The sequence below is a fragment of the Myripristis murdjan genome, chromosome 11, assembly GCF_902150065.1.
Source record: "Myripristis murdjan chromosome 11, fMyrMur1.1, whole genome shotgun sequence".
NCBI classification, from domain to species: Eukaryota; Metazoa; Chordata; class Actinopteri; order Holocentriformes; family Holocentridae; genus Myripristis; species Myripristis murdjan.
In genome coordinates, this window is record NC_043990.1 from 3,642,110 (window position 1) to 3,669,889 (window position 27,780).

Below are 27,780 nucleotides of genomic sequence, written 5' to 3' on the forward strand. Positions count from 1 at the left end.
CAGATTACAAAAAAAAAAAAAAAACCCTCCACTAACACTAAGAAAAACTCAGCTCAAACTAAAGATTTTCAGTCAATCAAAACCAAACTGAAACGAGCAAACACACTCTGGAAACACACTGAATTAACCCTCTGATGCATGAATTATGAAATCCTGAGTCCAGATTTTTTTCTGATGTTTTTTTACTCTTCTTAGGGCATGAACTCTTCTGTGAGTCTCCATACTTCTTTAAGGATGCAGGACTGGTATTACCATGTCATGATACTCGTATTAACATGTTTTCAGCAACAAGAACTGACAGTCTCTGCATAAACCTCAATGGAGGGGAGCAGCAGAGAGCACTCTAACAGCTGATATGCAATTCCACTGCAGAAACCACTGCATTTAGGAGAAAATGACTTTAAACAGCTGTCCACTGTAGTGACCGCTATGCACCAAAGGGTTAACTAACCTGAATTGAAAACTAAAATGAAATATAAATAAGAGATAATCAAAAATATAAAACTGTAAAAACTGCGGTGCAGAGGGGTCATATTCCTGGGCGCAGCTCTCAGGGAGTTAAAGGGGACAAATACCCAGGCGCGTGGCCAGGGGTTGCTTGCAGTTGCTATAGCAACACCAAAACGTGGCCCAGCAACCGCAAAGCAACCCCAAGGCTGAAAACTAAAATGCAAGGTTTTTTTTTTTTTTTTTTTTTTCTAGTAGTGTTATAAAAAATGGTGATAGCTGAGTTCCGATCCACAGTGCACTGCGACAGAGCTCCCTACTCCCTGCACAGGTAGCGCCGGCTTATAGTCCAGTCCTTTTAATTCACTGTTATATAGTAACCTTTTAATTCAAGGTTACTATATATATATAATAACCTTTTAATTCACTGTTTAAATGTCTCGTTATTTATTCCTTATATTCCTTATTAGCGCATATCAAATCAGATAATGTGTGATATGCATGTGAAACAGAATAATTCAAAGAACTTGTAATTGACTTTTTTTCTTGTCTTTGTGTGTGTAATCAACTTGTGAATTTTTATAGTGATATCTGAAAGTAAAATGTTGAACCCCTTTCCCCTGTGTGTTAAAAACAGTGTTTTTTGGTAATATGTGGTCATAAATAGGTGATTTTCAAAACTTTCCACCAATGGGATTCCTTGGGACTTTTTTTCCCCTCACTCAGGACAAACTGAGGATACAAAACCAGTTGAGTTTGCTTCTCTTGCAATTTGTCCTAGGTTGACCCCAATTTTGGCCTAAAATTACTGGACTAATAAGGAACTTCACTTCATGAATTTACTCCAATCGGAACACCCCGCAACGTCACAGCTGTCTCCGGCCGAGTTTCCAAAACACACCTCGGTGAAATGTTATTTTATTCATTCACATTACCGCTGTCATTTGCAAGATGTACGGTTGTCATTCCTAAATAACCGTCACGTCTCGTGCACCTCGTTGTGGTCAGCATAATCAACTTATCTTAACAAGCAAAAACTTATAAATAAATGTGATTTCATTGCAAGATGTACGGTGTCATTCCTGAAGAGATTCGTATCACATCATTTACAAATTGTGTGTCATATTATATGTTGATCACTGACAGATTATTTTAAAATCCTTAATAATGACGGTGGTGAGAGAAATAACCGCCGCGTCTCGAGCACCTGCTTGTTGTTGCCATAAACAACGAGAGTTAACCGTTGGTTCGACTCGCCGGCGCGCAGTGACTGATGGGTAATATCCGTTGGCGAACAGGGCGAAGTGAGGAGCCGTTGTTCACTTGTTCCCTGCTCAGTTCACAGGACCGTTCGAACTGCTCCCTGTGGTTTGGAATCACACTGAACACGGCGGCGCACCCTGTGTGGTCCACTGGGCAGGGAACTACAGGGCGATCGGAACGCACCCTTAGAGTGCCTTTATAAAACGGTTACCCTACATATAGCCCATAAAATAAACACACAAGAAAAAAATCAATAATTTATTGGTAATAATACAACAATAAAATTGAGAACTATTCATTCTTCCACCAAGCAAGACAGAGTGGACAGAATAGTTGCCAAGCAACACAGACGCTAAGATCGCTTTTTCATCTAGCGCCATCATCATGTCACATCAGGCTATCTGGGCTCGTTAATGTTGAATTGGATATTTCCATTAATAGTGCAATTGTTAAAATAATGTTCAATTATGTTTGGACTCCTCTTTGCAGGCACGGTGGCGTGCGTTTCGCGACAGGTGTGTTTTTGTGCAGACGTATGCCTAACGTCGGATGTAACAATAACAATAATAATAAAAGTAAACTGTTAATTTACCATACATCGGCGCTGTCACACTGTGTCCGCTTTGGATGGAGATAAAAGGCAGGTGGATAAGGCAGCAGGGAGAGGGAGGCTATTTCTCCAGGGAGGCCACCGGACACAGTGGGTTACCCGGCTGCTCATATATGAATCCCCTCAGGCTGTCTGTGTTTTTTCGGCAGCATCTTTGTGATTTTTGTCCATTCAGGGTGACATATTTTGGGCCATTTTCGTCGTGGCGAATGCTGAAAGAGTCGGGCTTTACGGTTGCCCTTGTTCGCCCTGCGTCCCATATGAAGCTGCACGTCAAACCACACTTTACAGACAAGCCCCCAAGGTGTGTTTGAACTTCGTACCTGAAAGTGCTTCATCTTCTGGCAGTCTGCCTCGGTTATGGCTTGGTGGTGGGAAGATTTGTCACGTCCTTCTCGGCGGAGTTTCTTTACCACACCGGCAAAAACATTGCTGGTGGTGAATTCAGCGTCTTTTAACAGACACCAAGTACCTCCTCCAACCACTCATCCAGGCTCAGGCCACCCAGCAAATCAAATTCACCACAAAGTCTGACATTTTGTTCACAAAAGTCTTGAAACAAATGTGACCTAACGAGGAAGTGGAGCGCAGAGTAGTTGGTTGCTAGGCAACGCTCTGTCCGTTTACACTGGCGCAGGGATATTTTGTGCTGCGGTCTGCCAGCGGGTTACCCTGATTTTACAACGTAATGGAACGCGGCTCAGCCAATCACATTTTGGGAAGCACCCGTTTTATTAGGCGTGTTTTATAATGCAGTTCTTTTCTGTGGCCTATTCCAACAATTTTTTTTTTTTTACAATTATTCTAGATGTTTTAAGGCTGTAAAACCCCTCACGACACACTTTATATACTTTTCTCAGACAGGCATTAACATTTTCTCACTTTTCTCTCTTGTTTAAACTCTCAAAGTTCAAACCTTCGTAGAAAAATAAGTCCAGTATTATAGAATGAACGCATTCTGTACTGTACAGGAGACACGGCACGGAGGAGATTGATTGACAATGGTCTACAGTCCCTTAGCCAATCAGGACGCAGAACACAATGCGCGGGCTCTCCCTTAGCCAATCAGGATGCAGAACACAATGCGCTGTTTAAAAAAAAAAAAAAAAAAAAAAAAAAGCATGCAAAATTGCACTAAAAAAAATCCGCGAAACTGCGAGGCCGCGAAAGGTGAACCGCGTTATAGCGAGGGACAACTGTAATTCACAAAACACAACACTTTTTGAGGGTTTTGTTTTATGTTTCCTGCTCACTGGTCTGAATCGCTGCATGTTGGGCTGGCAAATATACCTGTCTATTTAATTTTCTGAAAGATTATATAAATGTATTTCTTATCACACAGAGGGACGGAGACAAGGAGTTCTGTACCCGTGATTATACTGCAGAGAAAAATATATGTGAAGCTGCGATGAGTCAGTGAACAAGTGTGAATACAAAGAGGCGATTTCCTGCAGTAAAAATTAAAATCCAAAAGGGAGTATATCCATTTTGGAGGTTAAAACATCTTTACTAACCCTTTGGAACCTGAACTAATTCTCTTCATTTCCTTCAAAAACATGAGAAAAAAGTGATCAGCAAATTATGTAAAAAAATCTCTGTAACATAGTAGAAACAGAGGAAAAAATAATGTTTGTTTCAACTAATGATTTCAATTGTCAATTCATCTTTGAATTATTTAATTGATAAATCATTTAATGAATAAAGTGATAAAAAATAAAGCCAGTCTTTAGTCTGATCAGCAGCCAGGAACTCATTCTGATTAATTTTGTAATGATATGCAATGACGGAAAGCAAGTGATTGATTGATTATAACAATTAATATGCTCGTCTAATCAGTTAATATGCTGACTATTTCTTTAGCCTGGCAACTTCCGTGTTTTGTCCTGTCTGACTTTTCTCTCTGTGCTTTCCACTTTCAGCAAAAAGACAAAAACATCATTATTGACCCTGTGAAACCTGAGCAAATTAGGAAAACATAATATTTTCTTAGGCCGTCCCGTGTCTCGGCGGCAGATCCCAGGTCAGCCTTACATGTGGTGGATTTGGGGTCCTGGGGTCGAATCCGTCCCAGCGAGCCGGGGATCAGTGCGATCTCGTCGATGTTGAGCGGGTAGCTGCTGAGGAACTCCGTCCTGTCGCAGTGAGCCTCCTCCATGCCTGACGCACACAAAACACAGAGATATTAAAAAATAAATAACGATGTCTTCACAATGATGGCGGGATTTTAGATGCTGTGAAATAAAAAAAAAAAAAAACACCTCTGGGAGAGGAATATGACTGATAATGCCCATTCTGTGATGTGATGACAATCCAATCAGGTGTATTTTCTGACTGGAACTGAGGGGCATAGTAAAAAAAATTCAAAAAATTCAAATGAAAGGTCCGGCGTGCGTCTCACCGTGGTCTCCGACGATGATGACGTTGACGCAGCGGTGCAGGTTCATCTGCTTCAGGCCGTTCATCAGGTGGCCGATGATGTTGTCGATCTCCTTCAGAGGATTGTCCAGCTGAGGCGGGGCGCACAGGGACACACACACTGTTAGCAATGATATTAAAATAATGGTAACACTTTACAATAAGAGTACAACAATTAACGCTAGTTAATGCCGTAATAAACATGAAGTAACAGGCAATAAACATTAAGTAACAGTTAACTAACCGTTAACTAATGTGTCTAAGAATCATGTACTAATGCTGTTCATGCTAAGGTATTAATTTATATGTTATTTAAGGGTTATTGGAGATATTATTAACATTAGTAAATGCCATAATAATCATTAACTAACAGTTAATTAGCCATTACGACATTAACTAACGTTAATTGTTGTACTCTTATTGTAAAGTGTTCCCAAAATAATAATAATAATGATAAAAACAATAATAATAATAATAATGCTGGCTGATTGGCTGCCTACACGTGTCGTGCTTCCTGCTCTCCTGCAGCTGTTAACCTGCTTAAAGAAGTCACTTCATCCTGATGACGGACACATGACTGTTTCACACTTTAGTTGAGATGCAACTAATGATTTTAATTGGCATTTGAACTATGAGTTATTTACATATTTTTTTCAATCTCTTTACCTCCTCTGTCAACTCAGAAATGCTGGTATCAAAACAGTAAATCCATCGGCCTAATGAGAGGTGCTCTGCCCAAAATATCACATTTTGTTTGCAAAAGGCTCTTACCATGCCAAAACATTTCAGACATGCAGCAAAAGCACATTTTGTCACCGCCCAACACAACTAATCCACTCACTCACTTCATACTCAACACCAAAATGCAACACAGCCTTTCCAGTCTGAGCAGGTTTAACCTTACTTTCTCCTGTGTGGATTGCAGTCATTTTTTTTTTTTTTTGACAATTTACATCATTACATATTGTAAAGCAAGTAGCAAAAGCCAATATTTATTATAACTAATGTAATTTATTATAACTTCTGCCCAAATGAGTAGATTCCTTCAGTCAGCTCTACTGCACTGTAACACAGCTGACAGCAGAATACAAAATACAGCTGTCAGTTTGAACAAGGTTCTCCTGTGTGCTACACATTCAAATGTGAACTTACAGTAAAAAATTGCATCCAAACTCAGAAAGACCTTGAGGTGAAATTTTAATGTATTGATGGCAAAAACTGAAATACTGTAATTCACATACAGTATTACACAGAAAAACTCAAAGGGGTTGAAAAAAATACAGAATACAATTTATAGGCAACTTTTTTGTCAGTGCATCCTGATTGATTGGTGAATGGTGATTTGTGGAAAGGGCAGTGATGCAGGTGCACTAGTGATTTCACAGAGATGCAGGTCATTTCAGATGTTTTGCTTTTGACTATAGTGAAGTCAATGGAGTCAGGGCCATGTAAATGACACATGTGAGAGGTGAAAAATGTGTGAATCCAATGAAACGGTATGAACACATTTGCAAATGAAAACTTCTGTGGTTTTGAGGTGAAGATGACGACAAAGTGGATCCCAGTTTCATTTGACTGGAAAAAGCGATTGAAAAAAACTGTATTTGAATAACTGATGAATGAAAAAAAGCATTAATTTTATGTTGATCTACAATAGTGAAAAACAAGCAGTTAATTGAGTATCACAGGTAATATCAAGCATGTTTTTTACGGTCTAATCAGCAACACAACTGATCGTTTCTGCAGTATTTTCTTTTAGGTTTGCATGTTCCGTGTTTTTTCCTGTCGGCGCCGCGTCCTAAGGTTCTCTGTGTTCTCTCCAGTTTGAGTGAAAAGGGGAACATGAGGAGTGAGAGGCGGCGAGCCGGAGGCCTGACGCCGTTACGTAATCAAACACTTTGCTGCAGGATCGCTTCTCTGTTCCCTCTCCTCGACCTCACCCTCGTATAGGAACTTGCAAACACATGCAAAGACACTTGTACAAACATACACTTGGGTTTATACACACACACACACACACACACACACACACACACACCTCATTACTTTTTTTTCCCACACATATATTTCTCCTTCAGCACAGTTTCTATTTCGTAATCACACGTCTCTGACACACAATGCTCTGTTTGTGTCTTGTTCTTTTTCCTTCAGTTTTTTTCTCTCTCTCTCTCTCTCTCTCTCTCTCTCTCTCTCTCTCTCTCTCTCTCTCACACACACACACACACACACACACACACACACACACACACCTCACTGCTCAGGGGTCCCAGTCGATGTCCGAAGGTGTCAGGCTGCTCTGAATGCACAGCGTACACGTAAGGCCTGGAAAGATTAAAAAAACAAACAAATCTGCATTTACCGTTTTAAAGCTGTGATGTGAATTATGGTGTTGACATTCTCAGCAGGGGTCTCTTGACCTCTGACCTCCAGCTGTGTGAATGAAAATGGGTTCTCTGGGCAGCCACGGCTCTCCCCTTTGCAGACACGCCCACCTTCTGCTAATCCCATGCAGTTTGGGCCCCAAAGCCTGCAGTCCACATGTGTTCTTGTGGCCTGTTGTAAAATGGTGTGTGTGTGCAGACTGGGGCCTAAACAGTCTTGGAGCTGCATCAGTTGGCTTTGACTGGAAAGCTGAGACTCTTGTGGATTCAATGAGCCACATTTGATTCCTGTGTGATGATGTTGGCCCCCATAGCAGCCATTTCACTGCAGGCAGACACTTTTGTCACACTGGACGTCGCTGGAGAAAATGACCTCTAGTGACCTCTAGGAGAATCACAGCCTCATCAAACTTTACACACACAAACTAGAGAGCGAGGCCGTTCAGAGGAGCTCTGCTTCTCCACACAGACTGAATTTGTCTTTGGTGTTCGTAAAGGTCAACAGAGGGGATGACAATCAACTACACCATCATCCCACATTAGACAGTTAATTTACAGTATTGATAATTTTAACCACTATGATGACTTAGTGCAAAACAAGTCTATGAATTCCACCACAGAATAGCCTGAAAATAAATATAAAGTCCCTGAAATTGAGTCCCAGTGAGTACAGAAGGCCTGTCAATCATCTGCCAGTGCAGCACTGACTTCTTTACCACAGACTCTTACTGACTAAGATTATTCTGAAATAAGTACTAAAAAAAAAAAAAATGCACAGCTCACCTGACCTCATCCTGAATCAAGTACCAAAAAAAACAGCATCTAAGTCTCTCACACACTCTCCTCTTTACACACTTCCTCAGCCAGTGACCCCTTCACTGAACCAGCAAAAAAAAAAAACTTTTCTCCACTCTCTTCAACAGAGATGCTGCAGCAGTTCTTGCACCAACCCTTTTAAAACTAATCATAAGAAACAGTAATCTTGTGGTCTCAAAGGAGGAAACTCCACATTTTCCTCCAATTATTGAATGTAATCCTTATAATTATAGTTATGTGTGTTATGCACAGTTTGTCTGCATTTCAGTTACGTCTTGATTTCTCCGTTTCAGATCCACTGTGGTGGTGAACAAGGGCAAAATTATAAATATTGTCTCGCCGTCCAAATACTTATGGACCTGACTGTATGTCACGGTCTCTGGTGGAGCCGGCTGTGTTCACGAGGCTGAAACAAACGCTGATGCTTATGTAAGACCGCAGCTTGTCTAAGCAAAACATCTCGCCACTTCACAGCCACTTCGCCGTACAGACTGTTCAGTTTCTGCCCGAGCTGCATGTGTCGCGTTCGAGTGCACAGGGAAAAAGAAAACCTGACCGCTGAATAAGTGTGCAGTTCCAGTGACAAACAGTTCAAGGACAAATGGAAACCTGGCGTGTGTGTTTTTGTGTGTTTTTGTGTGTTTTTGTGTGTGTGTGAGTGTGTGTGTGTGTGAGGGGCGGACACACCTCTCGTCGTCGGGCAGATGCAGCCAGCGCAGAATTGTCAGAATCCTCCTCTCCAGAGGAATCACCCTGCAGACAAAACGGTGACGATGAGTGTCCGATAAAACACGACTCACGGTGTCATCAGAAGTTTATTCTGGAGCTCGTGTTTCCTGTTTGAGCTGCACCAGGATTTCCTCGACCTGAATAAGTGATCAGGTGTGTTCATTTTCTCATGGCTGATGTGGGACAGACAGAATACCTCTTGTATAATCTATATTTTTATGTAACTTAGTCCTGAAAACGTAGAGTAGGGCTGCAGTGTCGCATCACCACCACACAGGGCGCTGTACATTCACATTATTGGTGTAAATCACAGCTGTGGTGTCGGGATGGTCGATGTTCTTGCTGATCAGGAAGCGAGAAATTGAACTTAAGAATGAAATCCCAAAATGTCTCCTGCGGTGAGGTCAAACCCCTCCCCAGACCTCAACCAGCAACCCCTAATTTTTTTTTCTTTGGGATTTTTTTTTAGGGATTTTGTCCCCATGAGGCAGGCTGGTCCCCTTCAAGTGACTGTGTAAAAAGGAAAATGTACACTAAACAATACACTGTCCACTGTATACCACTGTGTACTGATTTCCATTGTATACTGTCTCAGCAACACTCACTCTGAGTAAGTGCTGAGAATGTAAAAGTATGTAAAAGTATGAACACATGTACTCAACGGGCTCAGTATTTTGGGAAGTTCATGAAAACCCAAAATAAACAAAAACTTTCTTGTATTTGTTCTCTGTCTTTTTCTCCACGTTGAAGTTCAGCTGTAGGTCACATGACATGAGTCGTGTGACATCATTTGCTGTTGCTAAGAGACGGTGCAGAGTGTTGATTTTATGAAGACACTGTGCAGTGACAATAAAAGCCCTCAGGTTCAATTCCCGTCGAACTCCAACACTGCAACTGGCCACTCAGCTCTTTATATAAATTATAAATCCACTATAATTTTATTATCATGTTTCTATGCTGGATTATAAGTAACTTCAGTCCTCTGTTGCTCTCCTTGAGGTTTTTTTTCCTATTTTTTCTCCCGGTTAAAGGATTTTTTAAAAAAATCTCAGAGGATGTTGTGCAGCTATAAATCCCTCTGAGGCAAAAGTGTAATTTGGGATTTTGGGCTACACAAATAAAATTGACTTGACTTGATTTGAATTATGCTGTAAGTCCTCTTGATGTGCCCTTGAGCAAAGGAATGAGCAGTGTCATTTCTTGCCTGTTCTAGATAAGAGGCTAAACGGTTTACTGTACTCCTTATAATAATATTTTTCTAATATATAATAATATAACACCAGTCTGTCACTTTTAACTTTTCCTCCTAGCTTTTGACTAACATTACTGTCAAAATTAATATTGTTTTCTTTTTCTTTTTCTTTTTCTTTTTTTTTTTTTTTTTGCGGCAGAGCAGGACAGTAGCTCCGGCTGACACCAGGCTCTCGTGTGTGTTCATGCAAATGAGCAGAGCTCGCTGGCCGCTCAAGCTGCTGCCACGGCTGCTCCGCTTTGAGCCTTCAATAGGTCTGCTGTGGCGGACTGAGTGGGGGTATTGTGCAGTGTGTGTGTGTGTGTGTGCGTGTGTGTGTGTGTGTGTGTGCATGTGTGTGTGTGTGTGTGTGGGACCATTGTCGGCCAGTCAGGATGTGATGAGCAGCCGGCCTCTCTTGCCCTCGTGCTTGTTAGGTCATGCATATGCAAATAACTTCAGCAAGGCCAATTTCGAAATGTCTTCAACACATATTTTAAGATGTGTAATTAATATTTACAGCTACATCTTTGTTATGATCATAGAAACAATAAGGTACAATGAGTTTAAAAAAACTGCCTTGCCAAAGAAAATGAAAAATCAGATTCTGCTGAGAGGTGAAGCAACCTGACAGATGAAAGATGATTATGAAACAGCTGGGATTTGTTACAGGAAAAATGAAAAAAAAAAAAAAAGTTGGATTATGTGATGCAACTTTTATCAGTGAGGCCTGGGAACCTGCCAGCGTACTTTGCATGGTGCCTGGGGTTATTCTGGAGTAGCTTTGTGTTTTTGCATGTAGATGTGGATGCAGGGCTTTGTGATCTCATCTTCTTGAATAAAGTGTCAGCGGTTTTGAGTTGGTGACACAGACTTTGGTTCTTTTCTCCAGGCTTTTTTGTTTTTTGGGGATCTCGCATGTGTTTTTTTTTTTTTTCTCGTTTGTTCTCCAAAAGTTTCCAAAGAACTACACATGCTGCATATGATTTCCTGTTTTATAACGCTATGTGTCAGTCTTTCTTGGTATTTTAACATCTAGAAAAACATATTTTGCAATCACAACCTTTTTTTTTTTTTTTTTTTGCAATATCCGCTATTCCAAACATTGCAGGCTTTTGACCTACTGTCAGCAGAAAGTAGGTTTTTTTCATGATGTCACGCATTACTACAAGATCCACTAATAAACATGATGGGCTTCAGGATCAATTACAACTGTGATAATTCCACTGCAGTGTGCACATTCCAGTCCAGTCCATAATCCAGCATAACTGTGATCTCTTTTCAAGCATTTATACACAGAACACATGAACATACAATCATTCTGACTCTTGAATTTTGAAAAATAATCCAATGCCAAAACTCACCAAGGCCAGAAGAAAGTTCCTGCTTTCACTCCTTGTTTCTCCGCTGTGATCCAGATCTAGACCCCAAGGAAAATTAGACTTGGATTAATACACCTGACAAACATTCAAACACTTTTCCAGCTGACTCCATCTTTCTAGCTGCCTCTTAGACACTTACACATAATTAACTAACAGACCCAAATGAGGGGATGCGTACCCCTTGTGGTACACGGAGGTACTACAGAGGGTATGTGAGAAACATCTGAAAATAGAAAACAATAAGAATAAATTATTAATATATTACAGGATTTTCTGCTTTTTTGATGATAATAGTAGGATTTAAAGTGCGCATTTGCAACTTGAAATTGAGGGCTAGCTAGCAAGGAAGTTGGTAAAACATGGAGAGGTGGCTCCTAAAATGACCCAGAAGAACTGGTTCAAAAGAAAAAAAAAAAAAAAAAAAAAACCCAAAGCAATGTGTTAAAATAAATCTACTCAGGAGGCACTAACTGCAACTTTCACTCCATTTCTTATTTGTAATGTTAGATTCTTCAAAAGGTGCAGGTTATCATATGATTGTTGTTAGTTTTCTGTTGCCGTCGGGTAAAGGGGCGACTGAAGACAAAAGAGTTTGAGAACCACTGAACAAACTGACGGATCTTCAAATGTTCCTCCATCTGTGACTTTCTGGGAGATTTTCAACTGGGAAAAGTCCCAGTGAACCTAATGACTGGTGGAAGTGGGAGGGGACCAGTACAACTTGAATCTTACTGGATACGACGCAAGTCAATATAGAAGAAAACATCATCGGCGTACGTGATCACTCTGCACTGCTGTAGTGGTAAACAGTGAAGCTCAGCAAGAATGGAGCCATTGTAATAGTGATGTATTCATATTAATTATTAACATTAAGTGATATTAATGTATTTGGACAAAAATCCAAAGAAGAGGAGGAGGAGAATGTGGACATGGTTGTTTTCGTCTTTGTTGGAATCCCAAGCATTTCGTTTTACTCGTTTTACCTCCAGTGTTGCGTTGATCAGTGGCGTCATTTTATGCTGCGTTCCTATTGCTTGGCTAGTAGATGTAGGTCATAGCAGCAGTCGCATTGTGAGGTAGTTATCCTAAATTTCTATCACACATTTTGTCCCAGGCTATATTTGGTCACCAGACCATGACGGCCATCTTTGATCCTCTTTTACAGTGTGACCGCTGTTTTGGAGCCACGACCGAAGATATGGCCATGTTTCTCGGACATTGGTCATCTTTCATCTGGGACAGCCCAAAAACCAGGTTAATTTATAAAGGGAGCATGCAGATTAGTTGTATGGGAATGTAATTGCTAGGGAACTGAGGTGCAACCACACACACACACACAAACACACACACACACCAGAGAGCTGGACAGAGCTCAGATTTGTTGATGTGGGAAAACAAAGAGCCCTGAATCCTTCCAGTAAGATTTCTTTTTTTTTTCCTATAATTTTTGCTATAAGATGCATTTGTGAGTTGAGTTTATTCAGATATCCAGAAGTGACACGTTGGTTTCTCTACTGGACACAGATTGTTTGTGCAGTCTTAGAAATCATCCTTTCACCTGCACAACATGACTGTGGACTCTTGCCACTTCTAAATAGTTTTTTTTTTTTTTTTTTTATCTTTGACCCAGTCCAGTTTTTGGCAGCCAGCCTGACGTTTTGAACCGATGACTCCCAGCTGGTGTGGAGACTCACCGGCTGTCCGCCCCACCAGCGGTGATTCAGCTTCTCTCTGCCGCGCAGGTTGAAGTTGGCATCGAACACCGGGTCATGCATGTTGTTTCCCACTATCCCGTGGGATTCTGGGTAAAGACCCTGCAGAGAGAGAGAGAAAAAGAGACATCATGTACCAAAAAAAAAAAAAAACAGAGGTGAGACAGAGGGATTTGTGTTGAAATGATAAAATGTGGATTTTGCACAAATTAAAAGCTTTGCATTACATTCTCTCCTGGCATGCTTTCGTTGAAGAGTTTATGATGTAAATTAGTTTATAATGTTTTCAATAACTGATCAGTCTAACAACATAAAGCAGGATTCAGGGATGAAACAAAGTGACTTACAGTGGCGAGTGTGTATAAATTGGGGAAGGTCTTGGTCGGGTAGACCGGCCGCATGTAGGGAGCCGATGTCCCACACGTTCCTGAGAGGAAACACAAGTAAATATGTCAGTATTATACTGACAGGGATAACAATGAACAACAGCTTCAATCAAGCAAGTAAAAACAACAATCACGTAATTCACTGTATAATTGTAAATGTCTTCATTACTTTTGTCTAGTCAGGACTGAAATGGCCACTGGATAGAAACAAACTATGATCAGTGACACATTTCTGCCATTTCTGTCATTTAAAATTTCATTACTGGTAAAACTACTGGAAAATCTGCCAGTGTGACTGGATAACCTCACTTGTTTCTTATGCAAATGAACTTGCAAATGCAAATGCAGCACAGAGTCCAAAGTTTCTGACAGCAACAAGCATGGCAGCGGTGGAGGGGGTTGTAATAATGGAGCTGTTGTAGACGGAGGTGGTCTATGAGGTCATTAAACGCATCACGACAGGAGGATGGCGGTCTGTGAGGTCATTAAACATATCGCCACCGGTGTATGGAGGTCTGTGAGGTCATTAAACACATCGTCGGAGGAGGACGGAGGTCTGTGAGGTCTTTAAACGTATCGCCACAGGAGGACGGATGATTCTTTCCTCTAATGTTATTAGTTTTTTAAAATTACTTCTTTGTGTCTTGCTCTAAAGCGGTCTCTCTTGAACTGTCGGCTACACTGCCCTCATGATTTCCAGGGCGCTGCTCCGTTTTCTCCGTAAGATTCCTGAAAACCGATCGAATCCATGTCTGTATCTGTATTTAAGCAGTGGGACTGTCAGCTGTCTTTCTCAGAACAGCCTCCATCTGTGGTATCAGCCCCGGTGTGAGTGATGTTCAGGAAGCAGGTGAGTCATGGATGGGATGTCAACATGCGTCTGTTTAGATTGGCAGGGATCAGCTTTTGGCCCATTTCGCCTGACAAAACAATGACTGGTGTCTGAGACAGAGGAGTTCAACTCGCCGCTGAGGCCGGAGGAGGTTTTCAACACGGAGCAGAGTCACCTGGGACAGGTTTACTGTGCCGAGTGACAGAGGGCAGGCGTGGGCATGGAAAAGCACACATTTACAACAAATACCTGCGTGTTAGTGTGAGTGTTTCCCCTTACTAATTGTGTTAATAAAAAAAAAATACAGCTCCACAAACATCTGCTAGTCCTCGCATCTGGACTTCTCATTAGAGTCAAAATGAAATTTAAAAGTACTTTTTGACCTCGTTATGAACCTGCTTTTCCTTTCTAAGCAGGAAATTCATGAAATAAAGTATTCTCAAAATGCTGTTTCATTGTGATTGTGATTTTTTGTCTTACAGCCAAACTGCACCATGGTTTCTGCAGCGGCGACGACTGTGCAACATGATAAAAGACCTTTTCCGAGCAGCAACACTGTGTTCAGGTGAAGTGCTTTAAAGGATCAGGACTTACGGAGCTTGTCTATGTTGGGGATGACAGCTTTGCCCTTCTTCAGGTAGGAGGCTCTGAAGCCGTCCACCGACAGCATGATGAGCGGCGGGCGGATGAAGCTGAGAGCATCAAAACGACAGAAACACGGCAGAGCGTTAATCAAAAGGAAGCTGCGGCGGGTTTTTACTGCCTTGAAAAACTCAGACAGAGGGTTTGAAGGGTTAAACAAGCAGCAGTCAACTTGTCTGCAGACTAGAGAGGCGGTCCATGTTTTTACCTCAGCCGGTGTTAAACCCTGCAGTCACAAAACAGACGCGGTTTCACCAGAACAAACTGACTTCAGGCACTAAATAAAGATTAATTTACTGCATGACTGTGAAGGGAAAAGTCATCAACTACCTTTTCAGTCCAGCTGAAGTGAATATAAAATACAGCACACGGTGAATTATGGCTGTGACGCACATCCTCGAATGTTTTATTGCCACAATTTAACCTGCAGTCCAAATCAGGGATGCACTTTTTATCAGCTCCAATCTGGCTCCAATTCCTGTACTTCAGGTATCATCCAATATGTTTTTCTTGATAATAATAATAATAATAATAATAATAATAATAATAATTATTATTATTATTATTATTATTATTATTATTATTATTACTATATTATTATAATTATTTTTCATATTATTGTTGGTGGTGGTTTTGTTGTTTGCTTTATGTGTATTAGGCTGTAGTAAACCACACAACAGGTCTTATCAAAAGAGCAAAAATATACAAAAATGCATTAAATTTAAATATATTTTAAAGTGATTTCTTTGACTTGAACAAACCAAGTGCACAGTGATGCATCATCAACTGTCGCTAAGTAGATGTGGCTCAGAGTTTTCTAATTTGGCTGCAGTACCGGCACACGGCACATGACACTGCTGAAGAAGAAGAAAACCTCTGTGTTCACGCAGGACATGTGGATCTTTTCTATTCAATGTGATTCTGCAGCCATAAAACAGTATTTCAATATCTCCCTCAGTATCAGCGTGATGGAGTTTCAGCAGAGACACAACATGGATGTGCCAGTTTCATACAGCATGGGGGAAAACATCCAAATTTAAGGGAAACTCAAAGTTAAAAGGGTTTGAGAGGGTCGGTTTGAAACTCACCCTGCGGGACATTCGGCGCTCTTGATCTCCTCACAGTCATCCTGGACCCACGCAGTTTCACCTGAACCACAGGAGAGCAGAGCGCTTTCATTTAGTTAATTTGCATGTACATTAATATTAGATTTCTAAATGTGATGTTCAGTTACTCCCATTGAAGAACCGGCAAATTGGCTCCATGGAGATTTGAGACACGACTACAAAAGCCCTATTCAGTCGGGAACATCGTCCCATGAGGAGGTGGGGTAATTATTAAACCATTATTGAAAGAGCATCTCAGTCATTTTATAGATTTTTACAGACTGCGTTCCCTCCTTGGTATCTGTTTGATCGGTAGCTGTGGGACAGGAGTTAACCTGATCTTTCTTTGTGATTTTTTCTAAATTATCCCTGTGGACGTATAATAAGAAGATGCCCAGAGATGAGATGGAGATGAAGTGAAGTATTTTTCAGAGGGGCAACACTTGCAGCAGCTTTAGGTGAGATAACGTCTGCAGTCACCTTCTACTCTTCCTTGTTTTTGGCTTGTAAATTCACTATATGGACAAAAGTCTTGGTCCACCTGCAGGAGCTTCTCTGAGCTCCGTCCTAAATCCAGAGGCATTCATTAATATGGAGTTGGTCCTTTGCAGCAGAACAGCTTCCACTCTTCTGGGAGGCTTTCTGCCAGATGTTGGAGTGTCTGTGTGTGTGTCCAGAGGAGCCTTTGTGAGCTCAGACTCTGATGTTGGACCAGAGGGCCCGGCTCCCAGTCTCCATCCTAGTTGATCCCAAAGGTGTTGGATGGGGTTGAGGTCGGGGCTCTCAAGTTCTTCCACCCCAAACTCAGCCGGCCACGCCTTTATGGAGCTGCTCTGTGCACTGGGGCTCAGTCATGCTGGGACAGGAAAGGGCCTTCCTTCCCCAAACTGGTCCCACAGAGCTGGAAGCAGAGAATTGTCCAAATGTGTCGGTGAGCTGAAGCGTTCAGATTTCCCTTCAGTGGAGCTGAGGGGCCGAGGCCGAGCCCAGAAACACCAGCCCACAGCGTGACCCCTCCTCCAGCAAACTGCACAGTCGGCACAATGCGCTCAGGCAGGGAACGTTCTCCTGGAGGCAGGGAACGTTCTCCTGGAGGCAGGGAACATTCTCCTGGCGTTCCCCAAACCCAGACTTGTCCATCAGACCGCCACATGGAGGAGCCTGATTGGTGGCCATGAAGCTCCCGGCGCTCAGTTTCTGTGCTGATGTTGATGCCAGAGGAGGTTTGGAGCTCTGCAGGTACTGAGGCGGCAGAGCGTCGGACTCTTTGACGCACTATGAGCCTCGGCGCTGTAACTTTACGTGGTGCCGCCCCCTGGTGGCCGAGTCGCTGTGGTTCCTAAACGCTTCCACTTTGCAATAATCCCACTTCCAGCTGATGGTGGAATATCTAGGAGGGAAGAAACTTGAGCAGCTGACTTGTTGCAGCGGTGGCTTCCTGTTCCATCACTATTCCAGCAGCACGCTGGAACTCAGTGAGCTCTTTAGGACAAGATGTTCTTTCATTAATGTTTGTAAAAGGCACGCAAACAGCTGGCATAACCTATGTTAACATGATTTTACCGACCTCATGTAAAATGACTTGGGCATGCACATGCAGGGACTCGGGGTCTGGTACCTTTGCAGACCGACTTGTAGTTGGTGCAGCAGTCTCCCTTCTGCAGGCAGTCTTCTGAGCAGTGGCAGGCGTGGTCGTCGTTCCTCTCCTCGCCGCAGCGCTCCGCGGTGCACTCGAACCCCCCCGCTGACACACAGGAAGCATTAAAGGTTCGATTAAATGTCACTGAATTCACTCCAGCGGGTCAAACACAGCATGGAGGACTCAGCAGGTACAGTATTCATGAAGGTGAGCAGCACAGCAGCAGGTTTCACGGTCAAATCACCGCCGCTGGTACATGTAAGTGAGATAAATGATGAGTTGGAGAAGAAAATCAACTGAACTGAACTGGGAGAGACTGAAACTCTGAGAGGAATCACAACGACAGGTTTGCTGGAGTCTAAAGTGGAACATTTTTACTTTGACTCACTATTTGGTGCATTTGCTCTCATCACTCTTCCAGATTAGATGCTTCTCTTTTGCAGATTTGGATTTTTTTTTACCTTTTAATATTTTTCTCCCATTTGTTTCACCATTGTTGCTATTAATCAGCTACAACACATAACAAAGCACATCCACACAGCGTGCTAAACAACGGGAGCGTGCAGGACGTCAGGCTGACCTGTTTTCAGGCAGTGGTCATCGAAGTCGAAGCAGCAGCTGTAGTAGGTTTTACACAGATTGTCACATCTGCAGCCCGGCGGCTTGGCCTCCTCCAGCTCGAAGCAGCGGCCCTTGCAGGTTCCCGCCGAGCTCACCCACAGGGAGTCGGAGATGGCTGCTGCCAGGACGGGAAGACACAACGGGGCTGTCAAACAGCTCGTCTTCGTGCAGTGATAAAACCTTTTCATGCAGTCATTTAACTTTCTACTTTAACTCGTTTCCCATACAACGTTCGCTTCAGTTTTCACACACACTGCAAAAAAATACCCATGCTAACAAGTTGTTTAGTCTCATTTTCAGGCTCAGGGTTCAAATCTTGTTTTTATTCAAACAATGTGAAAAAAAAAAATCCACCAGTGGGATGAAATAATCCCAATAAGGCAGATCTGCTGAACTAGGACCTGGAAAATGACACTTGAGTCAATAAATTTGACAGAAAGTTGATTATCATGAGACTAAATGACTTATTAGATGGATTTATTTTTATTTTTTTGCGACGTTTCCAATATGACGGCGTATTTAGCCCGTTATAAGGGGAAAAAAATTATGAAGCCAGGAGTAGGGGGGGTAATATTCCAAGAAAAAAAGAATTTCCAAGATTAAAGTCGTAAATTTATGAGAAAAAAAACCTGAAAACTAGCTGTTCAGTCACAGGGAAATCCTGCTGGTTTGAGTCCAGAACCCCAATCTCCTCCTCAGCATGTGGACTCTGAAGAGACGCTGCTGTGACTTGGGCCGATTCAGAAGAAAACAATCTGCTGATTCTGGGCTCAGATCAGCAGGATCTCCTTGTTCCTGAATCCCATGTCAGAGTAGAATCTGCTGAGGTCATCAGCTGCAGGCCTGAGACACGGCTGCTATTTTTCTGAGTTAATGTCTCGCAAATTTGTGACTTTATAATCTAAGAATTTCACGGATTTTTCTCATAAATCTGTTTTTTTTTTTTGTTGCAAATTTACGACTTACATCACCCCATCTACAGTGGCCTGAACACGCTGTCCTATTCCAACATCCACTTCACATTTTTTTAAATTCTTGATTAAAAGAGTAGCAAAGTCACATAATGAGGCGTCGAGGCCGGTCTCACTTTTGCCCTGAGGCGGGGGGTCTCCTCCCTCTCCAGGCCGGGTGGCTTGGAACACGTACGCCCTGCCGCCGTCGCTCGCCAGCAGGCACAGCAGCACCACTACCTGAGGAGGCACAGCACACGGTCACGGCTCAGAGAAACACACAGGGGGCGCCGCGCTGGTCTCTGGAGAGTGAAAGTGTTGGTAAGGGGACCTCAGATTAACCCGGGACGTCCCGCTGAGTTTAACAAGGCTACAGCTAACAGGGATCTCATGTTCGACTGATTATGTCAGTTAACTGATTAATCATTTTGTTTGCCAATAATAATAAAAAAAATAATGATAAATGCTGCTCACAAGCCAGCTGAGCCCAGAGGATCACCTGACCTCCATCCAAAAAAAAAAAAAAAATTGTAAAATGATGAAAAAACAAGGGAAAACGAGCACATCTCAGTTTTTGTGAAGCTGAAACTATTTTTTTTTTGTTTGTTTTTTGTCATTTCAGCATTTGCTCCTTTGCTTTTCCTCTCATGCACACATTTCGGGCAAGGCAGAGCTCAGAGGTCAAGAGGTCAACCTCAACAACAGCAAGTGGAGGCTGAGAGTCTTGCTCAACGGCACTTCAGCACAGCTCGATGAGTAAACCACTACTCACGCTGTCAAATCAAACTAGCACCTTCGCTCCGGCCAAATATTTACAGTATATTATGGAATAAATTAGAAACTTTGAAGGTGTTCACAGCAAACTGTCCATAAAGCCAACCAGCAGCTTCATGAGTGGAAAACCATTTACACACCAGTGTCCACATCAACTCTGAGACACTTGTTTTTTTTGTTTTTTTTTACCATCAGATGTAAAGTTTTCTCCTCGTTTTAAGCACACCGCATGGAACTCGGTGTTATTGCGTTGGGAAAAAAGCAAATGTTGTGAAGAAATGCTGCAGGGAAAATCATTTTACAATCACAACAGAATGATGAGGTGAACTGGCGAGAGTTTAGACGGGGAGGACGGTGAGCAAAAACATTCCCTGGGAAAACAGTCGAGTGGACGCACCTCTCATGTTTTCACCCGGGAGGAAAACCTCGCGCTCCTTCGCCGTCAAGCTGCACGACCTTGCTCACGTTGCACTGCGAGGAAAATGAACCTCGGTGCTGGTGTTGTTTACAGAAAGCAGAAACTGATACTCATTTTTTGTTAGAGAGAAGCTTGAATGACAACTGATGCAACCGCTGATGTTGTATATCTCATTTACAGTCTCTAACTCATCATTGCACCGTGTATGTAGTGTATGAAACTCTTAACTGGCCCAGCAACACCAGCTGCAGTTTGTTTTAAATGTAAAATATGCATTTCAACTAGCCTCACTATTTAAAAACAGCTTATAGTGACTTTAACCTCTAATTATCCATCGAGACCCTCCGTACAGCTCCTCTTTTTTCTGTTCCTGCAGTCCGTAAGAAAACCTCTCTGACCCTCCGGCTGGAATAATCCACCTGTAAATATTTGATCCATGTCGTCAGAATCAAACCAGGTCAAACTGGGAAACTGGGTCAGCTGCAGTTGCCCAAATTCCCAAGAGAAGAACATCTATCAGCTCCACCTGTCCAGTCTAATGCAGTCCAGATCAACATGAATTCTGCCTTTCAGCAAAATGTATAATGTTCAGTTTATGTTGACATTGTGCAGAATGTGTCAGTTTAATTCTGTGTTTATTCCTGAGGTTGTAGTTTGCAGAGGTCTGCTACTGGACTGCATTATACTGAGAGGTGTTTCCGATTTTGTGTCCCTCCCTATTTATATACAATGAGTGGGACAAAATATTGGAAACAGCAGCACCAACTATGAGCTCAATGCCAACAAGACAAGCTGAGCATTAGAGGCAGCAGGAGAGGAAACTTTATGGCAAAACAGCTGGATTGGATTAGATTAGATTATACAGGTGGAGCTGATGAAGTAGACACTGAGTGTGTTAATAAGCATAAGTTAAACTATAAGAAATAAGGTGTATAAAAACGTGTGCATTTGAAATTTGAAAAAACGTATGTGCATTATGTATAAATATGTGCATGAACTCTACAAAGTATTACAACATTAAATATATAAATAAGTAACTGAGCACATGTGTAAAAGTATACCTATATACACCGCGCATACACAGAGTTATTGCACTGTAATAAAGGTACAAAATCACTGCAGTTAAATCATTAAACAGCTAAATAACATCAGCCCTGGACCAGCTGCACATGTCCATAATAACACCTCTATAATTAGAATTATGTTTTCTAATGTTATTATTTAATGCTATCATTGGTAATAATAGACTATTATTATGAGTGATGCATTTTCATGCTCTGCTTGGAGTATGAGTTTTTGTTTGTTTTTATCACATGTGGTTTTGTTTTATTGTCTTGTTGTCTCTGTTTTTTGTGAAACGTTCTGTCTAATTCTGCTAGTACTGTTTCATTGTTTTATTTAGTCCTCATATCTTCTATGGGGGCTGTCACAAAGCACTCTGGGAAATGTAGGAAACCAGTGACTGCAGTGGGCAGTTTGGAGGAAACGGGGAGTTTTCCTGCAAAACCTGAAACCTAAAACTGTGTTTACGCAGCGCCGCTCCGTGAGCACGGCAGGGGCTCGCAGACTTTCTCCTCACGACGCCTTCAGATTCAGACCTCCGACACTCAGACGATGCTGATTTTTCCCAGGGAGCCTGAACTGAGAAAATGTTGGCTGTCCAGGAAAGGGACGACAATTAAGCTTGACTCACGATACGACTCAGTGATGATTTTACTTTTTATCTATTTAAAGTCTATAAGGGTTGGAATATTATGATAAGAGCATATGACGGCCATTCCCATGCTAAATGTCATAATTTGTTGCAACAATTTTTATGTCGATACTATTTGTTTCACACATTTGGTGCAAAATTTAACCATTTTTGACCACGTTAATATTAATAAAAGTGGCCAAAAATCCCTAAAAAAATCCCACATCAGGACACCAAGACCTTGAGGAACATCACAGAAAAATTCAGGCTTTGATTTGGTGTCGAAAACTTTTGCCACTTGCAGATTTCTGTAAGATTTGCATTTTTTTGTTGACTGGATGTTGAGCGCTCTGTTGTGGAAATGTGTCAGAAACTGGCCCTTATTGTCAGACGACCTGGAAACCCAGACGTCCTCTGAGGATGACCTCTGACCCCAAGAGGCCAGAGGTCAAAAAGTAGCTGACATCTCGATTCATTTAGCTGCCTCACATCGCTGCATTACCATATCTTGAACTGAAACTTGGGGTATCGCGATACAGACATACTGTATATCCCCGGCTGGAGAGTGGGTGACCTAAGACATCCTCTGCTTCTGAAACACGGAGGTGACAGTGAAGCTGGAGTGATGCTGCTGGGAAACCCTCCGGGGAAACCAGCGCCGTTGCCCTGGTATCCCACCATCCAGTTTGCTGACATCTGACTTGAATCAGGTGGAAGCGTCAGGACGGCAGCGCGGCTCGACATGTTGAACAGATTCAGCTGCAATTAGAGCTTTTCCATCTGAGCTCAATGCAAACATCGAGCGTTCCCATGTGGCGTTTGAACCGCAGGGCCGGGACATCGTGTACCGCAACCCCGTGATGAATTTTGGAGGGGGTACTATAGAGACATCACTGCAAAACACTCCAGGAGTCTCCAGTCTTACTTAGGTCTTCAAACAAGGTAAAAAAAAAAAAATCTGGTATGAGATAATCCCACTTGTTTCCAACGCTAATGAACTTGTTTCCAAAATTTACTTGAATCAAGTCATTTTCTAGATCCTGTAGTGGCTCATCTGCCTTGTTTGAACAGATTTATGCTTTCCATGAACAAAATCCTGAAACAAGTGAAACTGCAGAGGAAACAAGAAGTATTATCTCTCTCTATTTTTTTTTTTTTTTTTTACCTCTTTTGAAGAAAAACTAAATTTGAACATTGAAAATTAGACTAAATGACTTGTCAAGATGGAGATTTTGTTGAAGAATATACCACAGGCAACAGGAATTACAAACCACGAATTACATGACTCAGCTCCTATATGAACATTACAGGATCATTATGAATTAATTTGGCATTAAGGTAATTGGGGAATGTATTGACTTTCTCCACTGTCAGCTGTGTGATCAGTTGTCTAATTAGTCTCCCACTTCCTCTAATGATGATGATGATGATGATGATGATGATGATGCTACTGCCAAAACCAGACAGACACGGCTCGGTCACAGCTTTTGGTAAAAGGGGCCAGTCTGCGGGTTAACCATTAACCCGCCGCGGTGTTTACCTTTACCTCCCCAGGTAAACATGCGCGTGTGTCACTGTTGACACTGAGCTGTCCCGGCACAAAAAGAAAAGACCCACACACACACACACACACACAAAATCATCATCATCATCATCATCATCATCATCATCATCATCACCACAGTGTGTTGAGTCCCACCAGCCCGGGACAGTGTCATCCGACCAAAATCCGCAGATTATGTAATGTCCTGTCTTAAGGTAAGCCTCCAGATATCAGGCCTGGCATTGATGTGAGGCAAAGTGCAGTCGCCTCTGTCCCGGGTCGATACGGCGGCTTCACCTCTGCAACGAGCGCAGTTTGCCTCTGCGGCTGGGACAACGCGTCAGCCATCGAAATTAAAAAAAAAAAAAAAAAAAAAAAAAATCAAACAAAATAAATCAGCAGCCTATTCCTGTATGGGACTTAAACAACAAACCCGCCACAGTCTTACCGTACCAAAATTCCCAGTTGCATTGTCCAGATAGTGAATCCGCTGTTTGCATTCCAACCTAAAAAACACAAAAGAGATTAAAAATAGCGGGGCAGCGGCGTCCCGTCCAGGCTCCTCTGTGCGCCTCTGCGAATCGATGAGCGCAGGGGTCCAGCTCTCTCTCTCTCTCTCTCTCTCTCTCTCTCTCTCTCTCTCTCTCTCTCTCTCCCTCTTTCTCTCTCCCTCGAGTTGTTTGCCTTTGCCTTTTTTTTTTTTTTTTTGCTTTGGGCCAATAAGCATGAAGTAATGGTGAAACGGTAACAGCTGCGCTCTGGTACAATAGTGCGTCGGGTCGAGGTGACGCTCCGGAGTCCAACACAGTCAGCACTCACTCCTACGCAACGACCACAGAGGGAGAGAGAGAGAGAGAGAGAGAGAGAGAGAGAGAGAGAGAGAGAGAGAGAGAGAGATGAGGCACTCACAGGGGGAAAGGGAGGAGGAGGAGGAGGAGGAGGGGGAGGGATTATCTTATTTCCAACTTTCTCCTCCGCAGTTTCGCCTGTTAGTCAAGTGGTTTTTCTCTGCCGCTCGTTGGATTCGGTGCCAGGAGGCTGAACCTCCGTGGAAGAGCCTGAAGTGATGAGCGCTCAGACGCTAAAGTCATCCAAGTGTCCCGCAGCCAGTCAGGGAAAAAAATCACAGTGTTACCCAGTGTTACTGAAAGTAGAAGCTCTTTGATGCTGATTATTCTCATTATAAATGTCTTAACACTATGGTCGCTGCATACCTGAATCTGTGGCTCATGATGAACTCCTCAGGGTGATGATGATGATCAGGTTCTCTTCATTTCTGCCAATTATTGTTTTCCTATGCAGCCATAAACCTATGCAGCGCGCATGTGCAGACACAACAGCAGGGGCTTTTATTTAGTTATGTTTTTTGTCTTGTTTGTTTGTTTGTTTGTTTTGTCAGTGAGGGAAAAAGTAGTGCCAGCATGCTCTGCTCCACGCTACAAATTTTAATAGTCTGGTCATTTTATCATCAGGTAAGACCAAGATCTAGTTTGGATTGAAATGTGTGTTTTTCAGCAGAGCATGCAGGCGTTATTTTTCCTTCGCTGGCATGTTTTTTGATAGCCTTGCACCTACTGTACGTGATTTGCTTATAATTGCTCTCTTTCTCCCTGTTTTGTTTTTGTGCCTTTAGTTTTTGTAAAAACAAAAAATGGTTTGTTGCATGGTAGGGGAACACAAGCAGCGGGGGAATTGATTTGTACATTTTGGCCTCAGGGTGGCGCCAGAAGAAAGGTAGTTCACCAAAGTCGGCAGGGTTCATCCTCTGTGGAGCATCAATGTGCCCATGGGCCCAATACAGTTTGACATGTGAAATCTGGTACTTTAGTTGTGGATATCATGGATGTTCTCACCAAATATCACTGCGATATAAGATTTCCAGGACAAACTATGTGCAAAGTCGACATTTCAGGCTGAGGGTGGCGTGAGATGAGAGTCATGAGGTCACCGCGCTCGACAGGATCCATCCTCTGGGGAGCATGAAGGTGCTCATCCAGTCTCATGGTAATCCACCCCGCAGATTCCAAGATATGCTCCATGCTCATGCTGGCATGTGCTCTCTTGGTCCTTGAACTTTAACTTCAGCTTGTCCATTATTTGGTCCAAAGTTAGAAAAATAATCTCTAACTCTAATTTCCTTACATGCCTTTGTGTTTCTTTCTAATGATGAGCCAGCTACCGTATTTCACCAATTAATCGCCCGGCCGCAAATAGCCGCCTGGTTCTTATAATCGCCTGGGGTCTGCACCCATTTCGCGTATTAAACGCCCACCCGAATAACCGCCGGGGCGATTATTTGCATTATATTGAGGTAAACCCAAAATAAGGCTACTCACCTTATTTTTGCAGAAGTAAACAGTTATCCGCACAATAACAATGCGGTACTTTTGTTTTCTGGCAAAATAAGAGCGCTAGCTAACGTTAGAAAAAAAGGGTGTACCGTAATCTTAAATCGACCGACTGTAAATATGTTGGACAGTAGCTGTCATCACGATAATGGCCTGGTGCAGGTCTGTGCGTCTGTGTTTAAACGCCCGGGGTCCAAGTTGATTTGGCATATTAAACGCCCGGGCGATTAATTGGTGAAATACGGTATTTTATTGTTGTTTTCTTGTATTGTTTATTTGAGAAGGGACAATGTACGTTAATCCACAGTCAAAAACAACATCAGTATGCCCAGATCAGCTTTACTTTGCCAGATGTTGTTATGTTATTATCCCAAAACCACGCAGAGCCGCTCACCTTGTAGCTGGTCTTTTGTTTTTTCTTCTTCTTTATTTTTAATAACTGTAAGAAAACACATGACCCTGCCTTCTGGCCCTTATATTGGTGATTATTTGGTTTTTGAGGGTGAAATCGCCCCTGAAACCTATTTCTCCGACCAAGTGTCACCATTTTCACTGTCGAATCACTCAGAACAATTTATGAGTAAAACTAAAAGTCTTTAATATTATGTTTATACACAGGTCTTAGTCATTAGTCAAGTTATTTTGCTCTGTGGAGTGTAAAAAACGGTGTCTGTATGATGCCTCAGTTCTCTTTGATTTCTTTTTATCCACAAACAGTTTTTTTTATCTTGTGGGATTCTCCTTGTTCTCAGCGAGGATCTGAGATTTCTGGGTGTCGTTTTAATTTGTCCTCTCATCGCGTGGGCGTCGCAGGGCCCTTTTATCGCTGTCATTGTGATTAAGGGCTCTACAAATCTGCTTCATTCGACTCAAAACGTCTGTCGCTCTGCAGATGGAGCCTAATTATCCCATGTTTGTGAAATTATGGGGGCTGGATGTGTGGGAGGAGACGGTTCACCTGCTCGTTGCCCCTCGCTAATCGCCCACTGCAGAAAACAACAGAGGAACACGAGTCCTTTCAAGGCTAACGGGAAGTGCAGTGTGTGTACAAGCCACCCACAGAGTGTGTGCTGCCCTGCGCGGCTCACTGCACGTAACGCTCACACAGCACACATGGAGATTTACCTCTCAGACTTCAAAAAAACTTCACCGTCCTCTGAGAGCCAGCACAGAACGTATAGACGAACCACTGTCAGAGCACATCAGATAAACAGAAACAACAATAATCCAAGAGCGAGATCTCATCTCTCTCCTCCACTCCAGCTGCACTCGACTTTTTTGGTGTCGAGGACCCCCCAAAATTTAATAAGATATCATGACAGGGATCTCCATCTGATAAGATTTAGGCATTCCATAACCGTCCATACTGCAGATTAGATGGATAGCAGAAGTCTCTGGGGTTTTCTTTGACTTTTTGTGTGTGTGTGTGTGTTTGTGTTGTATATTGCTGTGTGCATGCAGACACTTTTTCGATGTTTTATTAATGTAAATTCTGCTTCCATGCAGTTGTCAGCTGTGAGCACAAGAGTAAATAACCTCAAGCTCTGATTGGCAGATTAACAGTGAAGAGTGTGAAACCAAGTCATTCACTCTCTCATTACTGCTAGTCTGTGAAATAAGAGTGAAATTAAAATATTCCCCATATTTCTGGGGACCCCCCCTGCGACGGACTGGCGACCTGTTCAGGGTGTTTCCCTGCCTTCCGCCCAATGAGCACTAGGATAGGCTCCAGCAACCCCCCGCGACCCTTGTGAGGATAAGCGGTTCGGACAGTGGATGGATGGATTTCTGGGTCTGGGGACCCACCTGGATCCCCCTGAGAGTCACTGCCCTTGCCCTTTG

The 27,780-nt window shown here is 42.6% G+C and overlaps 1 protein-coding gene across 2 annotated transcripts in view; it reads right to left on the reverse strand.

Annotated features, from left to right (window-relative positions):
- The window catches only part of enpp2l (ectonucleotide pyrophosphatase/phosphodiesterase 2-like), a 74,373-nt gene extending 49,975 nt beyond the window's left edge, over positions 1–24,398 (reverse strand). The window contains exons 1-13 of one of the 2 annotated variants that reach the window (XM_030063841.1): positions 24,044–24,398; positions 19,300–19,402; positions 18,172–18,330; positions 17,571–17,696; positions 15,935–15,995; positions 14,799–14,896; positions 13,334–13,413; positions 12,969–13,088; positions 11,257–11,312; positions 8,620–8,685; positions 6,985–7,057; positions 4,719–4,827; positions 4,352–4,477 (exon numbers count right to left, since the gene is read on the reverse strand). In XM_030063841.1, the coding sequence (XP_029919701.1) occupies positions 4,352–4,477; positions 4,719–4,827; positions 6,985–7,057; positions 8,620–8,685; positions 11,257–11,312; positions 12,969–13,088; positions 13,334–13,413; positions 14,799–14,896; positions 15,935–15,995; positions 17,571–17,696; positions 18,172–18,330; positions 19,300–19,402; positions 24,044–24,061 (1,195 nt within the window). In that variant the 5' untranslated portion in view covers positions 24,062–24,398. Of the gene's footprint in view, positions 1–4,351; positions 4,478–4,718; positions 4,828–6,984; positions 7,058–8,619; positions 8,686–11,256; positions 11,313–12,968; positions 13,089–13,333; positions 13,414–14,798; positions 14,897–15,934; positions 15,999–17,570; positions 17,697–18,171; positions 18,331–19,299; positions 19,403–24,043 lie in introns of both variants that reach the window. The other variant, XM_030063840.1, reaches the window with a different exon arrangement.
- Positions 24,399–27,780: the final 3,382 nt, after the last annotated feature.